The 13,558-nt window shown below is 41.1% G+C and overlaps 1 protein-coding gene across 2 annotated transcripts; it reads right to left on the bottom strand.

Annotated features, from left to right (window-relative positions):
• Positions 1–9,941: 9,941 nt before the first annotated feature.
• On the bottom strand, positions 9,942–12,049 carry LOC113016131 (putative C-type lectin domain family 20 member A). 2 transcript variants are annotated; one of them, XM_026158718.1, is made up of 4 exons: positions 11,557–12,049; positions 11,236–11,396; positions 11,040–11,100; positions 9,942–10,742 (listed from the first exon to the last, which is right to left on the bottom strand). In XM_026158718.1, the coding sequence occupies exons 1-4, from the start codon at positions 11,873–11,875 to the stop codon at positions 10,402–10,404; spliced, it is 882 nt and encodes a 293-aa protein (XP_026014503.1). In that variant the 5' UTR covers positions 11,876–12,049; the 3' UTR covers positions 9,942–10,401. The 2 variants fall into 2 exon arrangements, with proteins under 2 accessions (XP_026014503.1, XP_026014493.1); XM_026158708.1 differs by having other exon boundaries at positions 11,040–11,396.
• Between the last annotated feature and the right edge of the window lie 1,509 nt (positions 12,050–13,558).

The raw sequence follows: 13,558 nt of genomic DNA, 5'->3' as shown, positions 1-13,558 counted from the left end.
AGACTTTTAATTCATTTGAAACCCTGATGCTTAACATTGTCCACCCCAGCTGTGAAACTCAGAAACCAGTCTTACTTGTTATCATCTATCGTCCACCTGGGCCTTACACAGAGTTTCTGTCTGATTTCTCAGACTTTTTATCTAATTTAGTTCTGAGCTCAGATAAAATAATTATTGTGGGTGATTTTAACATCCATGTAGATGCTAAAAATGACAGCCTCAACATGGCATTTAATCTGTTATTAGACTCAATTGGTTTCTCTCAAAATGTAAAAGAACCCACCCACCACTTTAATCACACTCTAGATCTTGTTTTAACATATGGCGTAGAAACTGAACATTTAACAGTGTTTCCTGAAAACCCTCTCCTGTCTGATCATTTCCTGATAACATTTACATTTACAATAATTGATTACACAGCAGTGAAGAATAGACTTTATCACAGTAGATGTCTTTCTGAAAGTGCTGTAACTAAGTTGAAGAATATAATCCACCCACTGTTATCATCCTCAATGCCCTGTACCAACATAGAGCAGAGCAGCTATCTGAACGCTACCCCAACAGAGGTCGATTATCTTGTTAATAATTTCACCTCCTCACTACATACGACTCTGGATACTGTAGCTCCTGTGAAAACTAAGGTCTCTAATCAGAAGTACCTGACTCCGTGGTAAAATTCTCAAACACGTACCCTAAAGCAGATGACTCGTAATCTGGAGAGGAAATGGCGTGTCACAAATTTAGAGGATCATCATTTAGCCTGGAGAAATAGTTTGCTGCTTTATAAGAAAGCCCTCCGAAAAGCCAGAACATCTTACTATTCATCACTGATTGAAGAAAATAAGAACAACCCCAGGTTTCTCTTCAGCTCTGTAGCCAGGCTGACAAACAGTCAGAGCTCTGTTGAGCCAACCATCCCTTTAATGTTAACTAGTAATGACTTCATGAACTTCTTCACAAATAAAATTTTTATCATTAGAGAAAAAATTACCAATAATCATCCCACAGATGTAATATTATCTACAGCTACTCTTAGTACCATTCATGTTAAGTTTGACTCTTTTTCTCTAATTGATCTTTCTGAGTTAACTTCAATAATTACTTCCTCCAAACCATCAACGTGTCTTTTAGACCCCATTCCTACAAAACTGCTCAAAGAAGTCCTGCCATTAATTAATTCTTCGATCTTAAATATGATCAACCTATCTCTAATGATCGGCTATGTACCACAGGCCTTCAAGCTAGCTGTAGTTAAACCTTTACTCAAAAAGCATCTCTAGACCCAGCAGTCTTAGCTAATTATAGGCCAATTTCCAACCTTCCTTTCATATCAAAAATCCTTGAAAGAGTAGTTGTCAAACAGCTAACAGATCATCTGCAGAGGAATGGTTTATTTGAAGAGTTTCAGTCAGGTTTCAGAGCTCATCACAGCACAGGAACAGCTTTAGTGAAGGTTACAAATGATCTTCTTATGGCCTCTGACAGTGGACTCATCTCTGTGCTTGTCCTGCTAGACCTCAGTGCAGCGTTCGATACTGTCGACCATAATATCCTATTAGAGCGATTAGAACATGCTGTAGGTATTACAGGTACTGCACTGCAGTGGTTTGTATCATATCTATCTAATAGTCTCCAATTTGTTCATGTAAATGGAGAGTCCTCTTCACACACTGAGGTTAATTATGGAGTTCCACAGGGTTCAGTGCTAGGACCAATTCTGTTTACATTATACATGCTTCCCCTAGGCAGTATCATTAGAAGACATAGCATACATTTTCACTGCTATGCAGATGACACCCAGCTCTATCTGTCCATGAAGCCAGATAACACACACCAATGAGTTAAACTGCAGGAATGTCTTAAAGACATAAAGACCTGGATGGCCGCTAACGTTCTGCTTCTTAATTCAGATAAAACTGAGGTTATTGTACTCGGCCCTGAAAATCTTAGAAATATGGTATCTAACCAGATTCTTACTCTGGATGGCATTACCTTGGCCTCCAGTAACGCTGTGAGGAACCTTGGAGTCATTTTTGACCAGGACATGTCCTTCAACGCACATATTAAACAAATATGTAAGACTGCTTTCTTCCATTTGCGCAACATCTCTAAAATTAGAAATATCCTGTCTCAGAGTGACGCTGAAAAACTAGTTCATGCATTTATTACTTCCAGGCTGGACGACTGTAATTCATTATTATCAGGATGTCCAAACAACTCGCTGAAAAGCCTTCAGCTAATCCAAAATGCTGCAGCAAGAGTCCTGACAGGGACTAGAAAGAGAGAGCAGATTTCTCCTGTTTTGGCTTCCCTTCATTGGCTTCCTGTTAAATCCAGAATTGAATTCAAAATCCTGCTCCTCACATACAAGGTCTTAAATAATCAGGCCCCATCTTATCTTAATGACCTTGTAGTACCATATCACCCTATTAGAGCACTTCGCTCTCGCTCTGCAGGCCTACTTGTTGTTCCTAGAGTATTTAAAAGTAGAATGGGAGGGAGAGCCTTCAGTTTTCAGGCCCCTCTTCTGTGGAACCAGCTTCCAGTTTGGATTCGGGAGACAGACACTATCTCTACTTTTAAGATTAGGTTTCAAACTTTCCTTTTTGCTAAAGCATATAGTTAGGGCTGGACCAGGTGACCCTGAATCCTCCCTTAGTTATGCTGCAATAGACGTAGGCTGCCGGGGCATTCCCATGATGCATTGAGTTTTTCCTTTCCAGTCACCTTTCTCGCTCACTATGTATTAATAGACCTCTCTGCATTGAATCATATCTGTTATTAACCTCTGTCTCTCTTCCACAGCATGTCTTTTATCCTGTCTTCCTTCTCTCACCCCAACTGGTCGCAGCAGATGGCCCCGCCCCTCCCTGAGCCTGGTTCGGCCGGAGGTTTCTTCCTGTTAAAAGGGAGTTTTTCCTTCCCACTGTCGCCAAAGTGCTTGCTCATAGGGGGTCATATGATTGTTGGGTTTTTCTCTGTATCTATGAAGCGCCTTGAGGCGACTTATGTTGTGATTTGGCGCTATATAAATAAAATTGAATTGAATCAGACAGCTGCTGACTGACAATAAATTAAGAGCTGCCTCACTGTGAATCATCAGTTTTGAAATATACATTATTTCCCTTTAACCCTGTTAAATCAAATGTCATCTCATTATCTGTGATGGAAAATTTCAAGATTCTGCCCTTTTCTGTGGTAGTACGACCTGGCTGGCTGGATGGAAGCCCCTATAACAGCGGTGTTCCTTGTCTTTTTACTGTTTCCGGCTCCGTACTGTTACTATTCCATTAGCCTGTATGTCCCAGTGAATGTTCTTATACTTCATGGTTTTCAGTGTTCCCCCCATGGGCTTTTGTGTACCTTTTCGTTCCTAACATCCTTATAATGAAAACCTCACTTTAAGTTTGCCTTTTGGCTGCCTCCATACTAATTACGCATTGTTTATGCGGCATGGTGACTGTTCTGTTAAACTTTTTCTGAATGTCTGTAAAAGACCAAAGCAAATGTGCTTTGCTGGTCTTGTTACCTTGGTAGCCAGGTACATCACAGAAAATCTTGTAGCAGTTGGGAGATGTTTGGCTTTTAATGTGTGTTTTTTAATCTTCCCCTGAACTATCTTCAGTGCAACCAAACAGCAAATAAAAAGAAAGAGAGCAGTATCTTAATATGATGTATCCCTCCCTGCTGTAGACATTGCAGGTGTACATGCCTTCATCTCTCTTTGAGGGGTATGTCAAATTGACACTGAGGTCTCCAGATTTCAGTGGATTTCTCTTCATCTTGGTTCGGTCTCTGTAAAACTGGTGCTGCTCTTGAGGCTGGTCGGAGCTGTTCTGATAAATGTGGACATTATTGTCAGCATTGTTTACCCAGTTCACTTTACCATTTTTAGTCAAGAAGTCTCTGGTATTGCACGGCAGCTGGACAGACTCCACCCATGAATTGACCTCCAACCTGTAGACTGAGAGGACAACAAAGTACAACATGAGCTGTAAAGACAGAAGGACACTCTGGTGTTCATTTTACAATGTGGATCAGCCTGGATGGTAAATGGTAAATGGCCTGTATTTGTATAGCGCTTTTCTAGTCCCTAAGGACCCCAAAGCGCTTCACACTACATTCAGTCATTCACCCATTCACACACAGGCAAGCTACATTGTAGCCACAGCCACCCTGGGGCGTACTGACAGAGGCGAGGCTGCCGGACACAGGTGCCACCGGGCCCTCTGACCACCACCAGTAGGCAAACACGGGGTTAGTATCTTGCCCAAGGATATTTGGCATGCAGCCAGGAGGCAGCCTGGGATCGAACCACCGACCTTCTGATTAGTGGCTGACCTGCTCTGCCACCTGAGCTACAGCCACCCCAAATCCCTTACTGATGAAATCTGAATCAGCTGCTGACTTTCACTAAACTAAGGAGTCATATCTGGAATTACAAGTATTTTCCCCTAACTCAACAAATTCCAAGTCTCAGCATCTTCATGTCCCAAAGTGACATTAAAACACAACACTTTGGTTAGGAATGGAAATTAGTGGAGAAAAGGAGATAGTAAAAGTACATTTGAGCAATAATTAAAGCAGGTATTGTGTTCGGTTGCTGAACTTCGACTTTCAGCTATATATCACTTATAAACATAAAGAAAAATATTAATTTTTCTTTGTCTAAAATAAATCAGTGCACTAAAACATCATTCCAACATAGTCACTTGCTCATTTCCTCCATCGTGTGTGTGCCTCTCTGTGACATCAGCTAAACATCTAGCTAGCTAGCTCATCATGTCTCAATCTAAACTGTACACTCAAAAATACAGGAAAGAGTGGGACTCAAACCCTGAATTTAAGGGCTGGTTGAAGCAGTTTATTGGAGATGATACACATGCATACTGCCTGTATTGCAAGGCGGATTTCTATGCCAAACTGAGTGATGTGAAAAAACACATGCTAACACAAAAAAATACTCAAAAGGCAAAGCATTATAACAGTTCCACCCAAATGGTAAATGGCCTGTATTTGTATAGCACTTTCCTAGTCCTTAAGGACCCCAAAGCGCTTTACACATTCAGTCATCCACACATTCACACACTGGTGATGGCAGCTACATTGTAGCCCCAGCTACCCTGGGGTGCACTGACAGAGGCGAGGCTGCCAAAGACTGGCGCCACCGGGCCCTCTGACCACCACCAGTAGGCAACGGGTGAAGAGTCTTGCCCAAGGACACAACGACCGAGACTGTCCGAGCCCGGGCTCAAACCGGCAACCTTCCGATTACGAGGCGAACACCCAACTCTTGAGCCACGATCGCCCTATTGAAAATGAAACTGCAGTTTCTTACTAAAAAAACAGACTCTTCAAAAAAGGCCGAAGCCACCATGGCATTAGCTATCGCTGAACACTGTTCCATGCTGGCATGTGATTATATTGGAGAGGCATGTAGAGCTGCTTTCTCAGACTCCACTGCTGCCACCCATTTCAAAATGCACAGGACAAAGTGCACAGAAATGATTAATGGTGTTCTAGCACCATACTTTCTGAAAAAGTTGGTTGCAGATGTGGGTGATCAGCGTTTCAGCCTCCTCCTTCATGAGTCAACGGGTATAAGTGTTTCTAAGTATCTGGGGGTCGTCATAAGGTACTTTAGTGACACCAAGCAGACAATTGTGTCCACTTTTCTAGGGCTTGTTGAGTTGGAGGGAGGAGATGCCAGATCTATAGCTCGTGTTGTTGTGGGTTTCCTTGAGAAGTGTTGTCTTACAAAAGACAAACTCTTGGGGATAGGAACCGACAATGCATCTGTGATGACAGGGATTAACAATGGGGTCCATAAAGTGCTGAAGGAGGAGTATGGCCTCAAAGATCTTGTTCTTTTTCACTGTGTATGCCACTCTCTGCAGCTTGCTGTAAGTCATGCTTTCAATGACACCATACCCGGTAGTGTGGAGTACTTGGTACGAGAGACTTATAAACGGTTTTCAGTGTCTCCAAAATGCAGGGAGGCCTACAAGGCCATTTATGAGACTATCAACTGTGGGGAGAAACCTTTACAGATAACCAAGGTGTGTGCCACACGTTGGCTCTCCATTGAACCTGTGGTTTCACGCATTTTGGACCAGTGGGATGAGCTTAGGCTGCATTTTGCAGTCACCAAGTCCAGTGAACACTGCTACATGGCTGAAGTTTTATACTCCATGTACAATGTCCCTCAAAATATCTTGTACATGACTTTTCTGAAGTCAGCGCTGGGAGAGGTACAGACCGCCTTCAAGGCTTTTGAAGGAGAACATGTAGATCCTCTTAAACTACTTTACAGCTTGGTTAGCCTGATCAAGTCTGTGAGCAGCAGGGTGCTGAATCCACTGGCAAATGTTGATGTACTCAAAGAGCCAATAGAGGGATACATCAGTTCCAAACCATACCTTGGTTACCTTTTTGAGTCGAAAGCAGCTGAGTTGCACCTTGCGCCTGAGGATGAAAAAAATGTCAGAAAGCAGTGTGTAGCCTTTACCATATCCCACACTAATGAGTTGAGGGTGAGACTGCCGAACAATATTGTCAGTTTTCAATGTGGAGGAAACTCTAAAGCACAACAAGAGCCCTGGAGAAATGGAAAAAATTGCTAATCTCCTTGGCTTCTCCCTTGAAGCAATAGATAAGATTGCCCACCAGTGGCATACCATCCATCTTAGTAAATGGAATGAGACAAAAAACACAATGGACTTCTGGGGTGAGATTTGGAAGTACAGGGATGCAGCTGATATCAACCCATTTCAAAAACTTGCCATGGCTGCTGTGTCTGTGTTGTCCTTGCCACACTCAAATGCTGAAGTTGAGAGAGTATTCAGCCAGATGAGTGTGGTAAAAAGCAAACTTAGAAATCGGATGTTCTTGCAGAGCCTTAACTCCATCCTGTACATCTGATATGGACTGAAGCTGTCTGGTGAGGCTTGCTATGAGCACCAGCTGCCTGACAATGTTTTGCAGCTTTTTGGCACATCAGCTGCGTACTCATTTAAGTCAAATGCTACAGTTGCTGAACTGTAGAGAATCTTGACAAAAATGAAGATGACCCACTGCTTCTGTGAGCCAGCACAGCCTGGATGTCTGAAAAAAAAAAAAAAAACCAATCAGCCTGAATTAGGACCAGACTAGTCCCCATCATTTTTTCGCATTGCCACTGTTTATTTCTACTGTCTGTTTTTGGTCCATTTAGATTGCTAATGTAGTTTGTTAACAACATTATGGTTAAAATGTTCTTCTTTTACCCTTAGTCTTGTGTGGTTTAAAACTACTTTAAAAAGGAAGAAAAAAAAAAGTAACTCCGCCAGAGTGCCTATTTTGGGTCACTTTTTCCGGTCCCAAGCCCGGATAAAGGAGGAGGGTGGGATGATATGATATTAAAACAATAACTGCTAAAAGAAATGTAACTTTTAGTTGTAAATATAAATTCCCAAATGCATTTAGGATGTTTTTTACTCACTTATTTCTCTCTCCTACAGCGTAGTTTACAAGCATGACCAATTATGCAAATTAGGCGATGACGTCATTTAGCGACTTCTAGCGACTTTTAGGACAGCCAATAGCGATTTTCCTTACTGAGGAGTTGGCAACACTGATCTGAGAAAGCAAGACCGAGACAGTGAGACCAAGACAAGACCAAGACCACGTAAAAGTGGTCTCGAGACCAAGACCGGTCTCGAGACATCCAACTCTACCTTGTACTTGACCATTTTCATAGGAATGTTTTTGTTAAGCCATTGAACTTTGACCTATGAACCATTCAAACATAAGGAAGGCACAAAAAGCAGTCTGTCACAAAAACACATTGTTTGTTGTCTTTTCTGTAGTCGTATCTACGAACAGTGCTAAAGGTAACGCAGCCTGACAGCAATAGAAAAGCATCTTTCCCCGACATGTTGATCAGCAAAGAGCCATTGGCTGAAAACCTGGCATTTCTCAGTTTGCTGTGCAGTGTGTCCTTAAAAAAGTTGTCCTTCCAAACCAGTGGAGGACAAAGGAAGAAGCAGCAGGCCTAATAATCTATCTACAGCAGGTGGACAGCATGAGAAAATCATGTCTTAAGAAACAGACACACCATGCACTGCCACATGGAAAGCATCTAACTGTGAAGACTGGGACGGTGGTCCAAACACACTGTCAATGGTGCATTCGCTTCCGATTCAAAGACTGGGGATTGTCCACATTGAAGACGCCCAATCAGAGAGAAAATCAGCTTCCTCATGGTGGAACATCGGCCTTTATGTTTCGCTTTTGTCAACCTGTGTTAACCTTGTGCTCCCTGTGCCTGTAGTCATCCATGCCCACATCATGTCTATATTGAGTCCATCCTTTAATGACCAGGTGTGGACATTTATACGCCATCCAACCATTACCCAACCTGGACGGCAACATGACATTCAACACTTGGAATTCAAACTGGGTGATTTTTTGGACGTTAATTGGACGTCTATGAAATGTGCAGGAAATTTAAATGATTAATAAGTATTTTATTTTTTTTACAATTATCAGTATGACACATGAGAATACAGATTATTTATAAACACACACGATGTGCTATGTGTTAGCCTATTGATTTTTTCAGTGTGTGTACCTGTTTTTATTTAACTTGTTTATTTAGAATCAGAATACTTTATTGATCCTCAGGGGAAATTATTTTTGGTTACAGTGCTCCAGTATAAACAATCAGTAACAGAGACAGACAATACACCATGTAAGAATAGCACAATAAATTTCAATTAATCACCTTATTTGTTTGTAACCAGGTTAAAAACGTGATTGATTTAAATGTATTGAAATACTAAAAACATTGAAACCATAAACTGTAAAATAATAATGTTTAAAATATTCAAACAAATTTTTAAATGCCTTTTAAAAGGAGTACAGTGTTTTTAACAAGTTTAAATGAGCATTTGCATTATGTATGGTTCATTTTTACAAGTTTCCTGTTTTATTGTGAAATGCTTCTGAGAGGAAGTGACTGTGGTTGTGATCGGTGACTCTAAGTTTGTGCCAGTGTGTATGAACTGGACTATCTCCTCGACAGTCTTTGTGGATGTTCATGTTTTACAAACTGTCTGTGAGAAGCTGGAGACATTTCTGCTCCACATCCACTGAGCAGCTGCTCACTTTTGTCTGAGCCCAGGAGCCCACATACAGAGGTCCTAAGGACACCAACACAGACATTAAAAGAAAATGTTACAAAATAAACCTTTAGTGGACCAAAATTGGAAGTCCAAAATGAACTTTTAAAAGATGTCACTCCGACGTGACTTTGCACAGTCCGAGTGACATGTAAACATAATGATGTATCAATTGCAGAACACTCATATGAGGTCCGATGTCACATACACACTCCTAACTAACAAAGCTCTATGAGACTGATTTAAGATTTATGTTATTACCGGGCGTCAGCACGTCAAAATTTTCCAAACTACTGATGTCTGTTGTCTTTTTGGTGGTTCCATAATCTGCCTCCAACGGCCATGCACGCTTGTGAAGTTCCCAAAATCACCTCCAATCTAGATCTGAGTCTTTTCAACAGCTCAAATCACATAATGAGGCAGTGACATCATTTCAAAGAAACAAGTCCTCATTTGTCTTTGGTCTATGGGTCTCTTTGGGCCTCAACACAGGCTTCATTTGGACACGCCCCCTGTGCTCAACACAGAAGATACATTTCATCATTACATTAATGCCACATGGAAAGCATTAGCTGCAGTTAATATAATATACTATGATGTATGTAGTTTTCACCTGTAAATCTAGGTAGTTGTGGTATTGCATGTGTTGGATGCACATTTGCTTTTACTGGCTTGAAACCAGCTGTAAAAATGCATCATGTTGACTTTGCTCTTAACTGGTCTTATCATTAAGAGGAGCTGTTTGCATTAGCTAATGTGAAAGCTGTAACAGTGACAGACTTGGTTAAATGAAGGTTTATTTGTCTTCATGAACAAACATGATCAGATTATAGAGCTCATATGGAGTCATGACACAAACATGGTTTTACCTGCTTTTAGTGACAGGCTTTGTAATTCAAGCTGAGGATACAATGGTGTGAGACAAAGATTTACAGCACATGAAGCAGAAACATTAAAACCTTCACCTTATCTGAACTAAATCAAAACAAATATCCTGCTACAGTTTAATAATGAACCAATCCAGCAACAATGAAGGAAGAAACCAAGATGCTCCTGACTCTGGTAAAGGAGAGGACATGAAACACAGACTGCTCTCTGCAAATGTCTAAGCTGCAGGTAAAAATCTGTTGGTCATTTTTCTCCCATTTCAAACCCAGAGACTGTAAACACTGAGCAGAAACACAGAGTTCACCCCAGAAAATCTACATGTGCAGCTAAGAAGTGACTTTAGGTTTAAACTTTAGTGTTTTATACAAATAAAATTAAATCTCTCATTTATCCTCTGACTGACCCACTGCCCTCCTGTGGTCATGGCTGCAGACATGTCACAGTCTTCAGTCTTTCCCCCTGAAGCCCACCTATCAAAGCACACTAGGTTGTCATTGACCCAGAACCATAAATCCAGAGTGCAGGAGTACTGCAGTCCCAGCCACACGAAAGGAGTCGAGGCGTTTTTGGCTTTTTCCTGGACCCATCGCTGCTCCTCAGGGTTGCTGATTGAAACCAGGCCATGATGTGTCTGTCTGCAGTAATTCAAGGCTTCCTCCCAGGTTTTGTTTTGGCTGATCAGGATCAATTTATCTGCCACAAAATCAGAGACAACATCAGTCAGTTAAATCTGGAGTTAAAATATCGGGACGTTTGGTCCAGTTTCACTAGAAGAACAAAAGAAAACATTTCAGTGATTCTTCAGATGAATCAGTCGCTCTACAGAGAAATCTCTGTTCCAACCATCAGCTAAACATCTTCACCTGTGACAGAAGTTCAACATACATGCAGAAATAAGTGGCTGAAGAAACATACTGACCTAAATCCTCTCAGAGACTCCAGCAGTTCATCTGTTGGACAAACAGCTGAGATAAATCTGTGTAAACTCACCATCATAGCAGAAGAAAGGCTTTCTGTGGTCACATCCAGCAGAGCTCCATCTTCCTGATCTCTCTAACAGAGTCGTAGCACATGTCCTGTTGTTTAGTCCATCATTGAATGAGTCCATGTCCCAGTATCTGAAAGAGAAGTTACTCCCATCTGACCACCTCCAGCTGTCTCTGAACAGGCCGATCCACAAGTTCACCTTAGGGGCTTTAGAGTTCTGCAGCGTCTTAAACTCTTCACTGTATATCTGATCGAGTCCACTGGCCAGGTCAGTGTGATGCTGTCTGCAGTAGTTCTGAGCCTGAGTCCAGGTCACAGACTTATCATTCAAATGAAAGGTTTTGTTGTTTTTCATTGTTTCTGTCGAGTCAACAGAAAAACACAAAAACATCTTTATCAGCTAATTTGTTTCATTCTTCAAACTGCCTCTTTCAGGAACATGTGATATAACTCAGATTATAAACTACATTATAACATTATTAAATATTATTTCATCATATTACTGTTCACACATTCTCACCGTCATAGCAGATGAACTGATGCATGTTAGTACATGGAACATCTACCCACTTGTCTCTTGTCCTCACACAGTTTTCAGGGTATTTTAGGTCATTTGGCTCTCCAGCTGCCCAACAGCTCTTATTTTCAGTGTATTCCTCCCCCGGCAGAGACCAGTGCCACGTCCTGTTGTCTCCTATTGTGATGTTGTACAGTCCAATCCAGGCTTGTGTTTGATTCTGTGCAGAGTCTTGAAGTCTTCTCATGTCTGTCAGGTCAAACACTTGGGCCAGGTCTGTGTAGTTCTCTCTGCAGTATGCCCGTGCTTCATCCCAGCTCATCTCTTCTTTAATAAAGTGGTACTCATACAGCTGACATGTGATGAGGACACACTGACCTGAAACAGAAGAAATACTGTTGAATATCTGCTGATACAAGCAGGAAACTCATGTTCCCATCAAACTGTCCAGTTTACAGGTCAATCCTTGATTGTCTCAGTAAGAGTTCATTTGTTTAATGAGTCCTGATCAAACTAAAGGATTTCAGGTGGAAACAATCAGGAGCCCTGGTAAAATGATCACTCACCCATCAGCAGAAGCAGAAACAGACTCCACTGCATCGTCGCTCTGTCACATGAAAATGACTTTTCTGTCATTTGGAGGAAACAATGAATCCAGCAGCTCTTCAGTGTTTGATGGACACGCAGCACTTTATATTAAACACAGATATCTAGTTTATCACACACTGCTGTAAGAAATATATGATTGTTCTTAATAAATGATCATCTGTTCAAAATTGTCCAAGAAGAAAAAAGCAACAGTTCAAATGTGGTCCACACAGCACCTCTGTACACAGACATGAAATGAGCCTGCAGGTTTGAAACTTACATCTGGTTCTTCTCTGGTGTTCATGCAGACAGCTGTGCAGTAAATAACCATCTGTACTAACACACTCTCTCTTTGTACTCAGCATTTCAATATTAAGATACAGATTTCCCCCTGACACAAAGACACAGTGTAGATATGAGTTTTGAAAGGACTTGTTTACATTAAGTTATGGAAAAATAACAGGAAATACCTCACTGTGGACTGTCCATCCAGATAAATGAGGAAGTGTGATAATAATATGTAAATATAACTTCCTACTGTTTGTGGTGCAGGTGAGAGACAGTCTATGACTCTCTTTTATATCTCAGGTTTTAAACACCAGTTTCTCCAGTAAATTCTGAAGGAATATGTAAATTATCAACCTTTTCCTTCTTACTTTATGTTACTGGGTGTACTGGTTAGTTGGGAAATCTATATTGCAGACAGATGTGAATGTGAACACGAATGGTTGTCTCTGTCTATGTGTTGGCGCTGCTAACAGAGTCTGGTGACATGTCCAGGGTGTGCCAAACGATCACCCTGAGTCGTGAACAATGGACATCACTGGGGTGCTGGGTTTCCTCCTTTTTAGTGCACAGCCAGGTTATTAATGCAGCGGCTTTTAGTTGTTGTTTGTTTGTGGGCCTTTCTGTCTGAAGATAAATGGGAGAAAGGTTTCGTAACTCATCCAAGTGACTTCTTCAGTCTGGGCTGACTGCTGGTTTCCCCAAACTTATAAACAGTGCACTTGTACAATGACTGAAACTATAGCACCACTAAAGGAACAGTGGGCTGTGAGGTCAGCTTTAGAGATGTCAGGATTTCACTTTTTTATGTCCGATACTGATATCATAAATTTGGATATCTGCTGATATAGTCTATAGTCTATTTTGATAATCAATAAAACTGTTTTTAAAAATATTTTTGTTGCATTTTGTGTAAGTTCGTACTCTTGTTTTAAAAAAACAAAACACTAAAGCTATTCTGTTAAACCTGTATGCAAAAATGACACTGCACCCAAATATTTCATAGTTCAGCAAAACTGATCAGTCTAATAAACTTAAACCTACACCATCCTCCCTATTCTGGTATTTTAAACAGTACTTAGCAGAAATATTAAACAACCCAACTGATAGGGCTGCCAACTCCCTGCAAAAA

This window comes from Astatotilapia calliptera, chromosome 3 (assembly GCF_900246225.1).
Source record: "Astatotilapia calliptera chromosome 3, fAstCal1.2, whole genome shotgun sequence".
In the NCBI taxonomy this organism is placed as follows: Eukaryota; Metazoa; Chordata; class Actinopteri; order Cichliformes; family Cichlidae; genus Astatotilapia; species Astatotilapia calliptera.
This window is presented reverse-complemented; position numbering and strand designations above follow the sequence as displayed.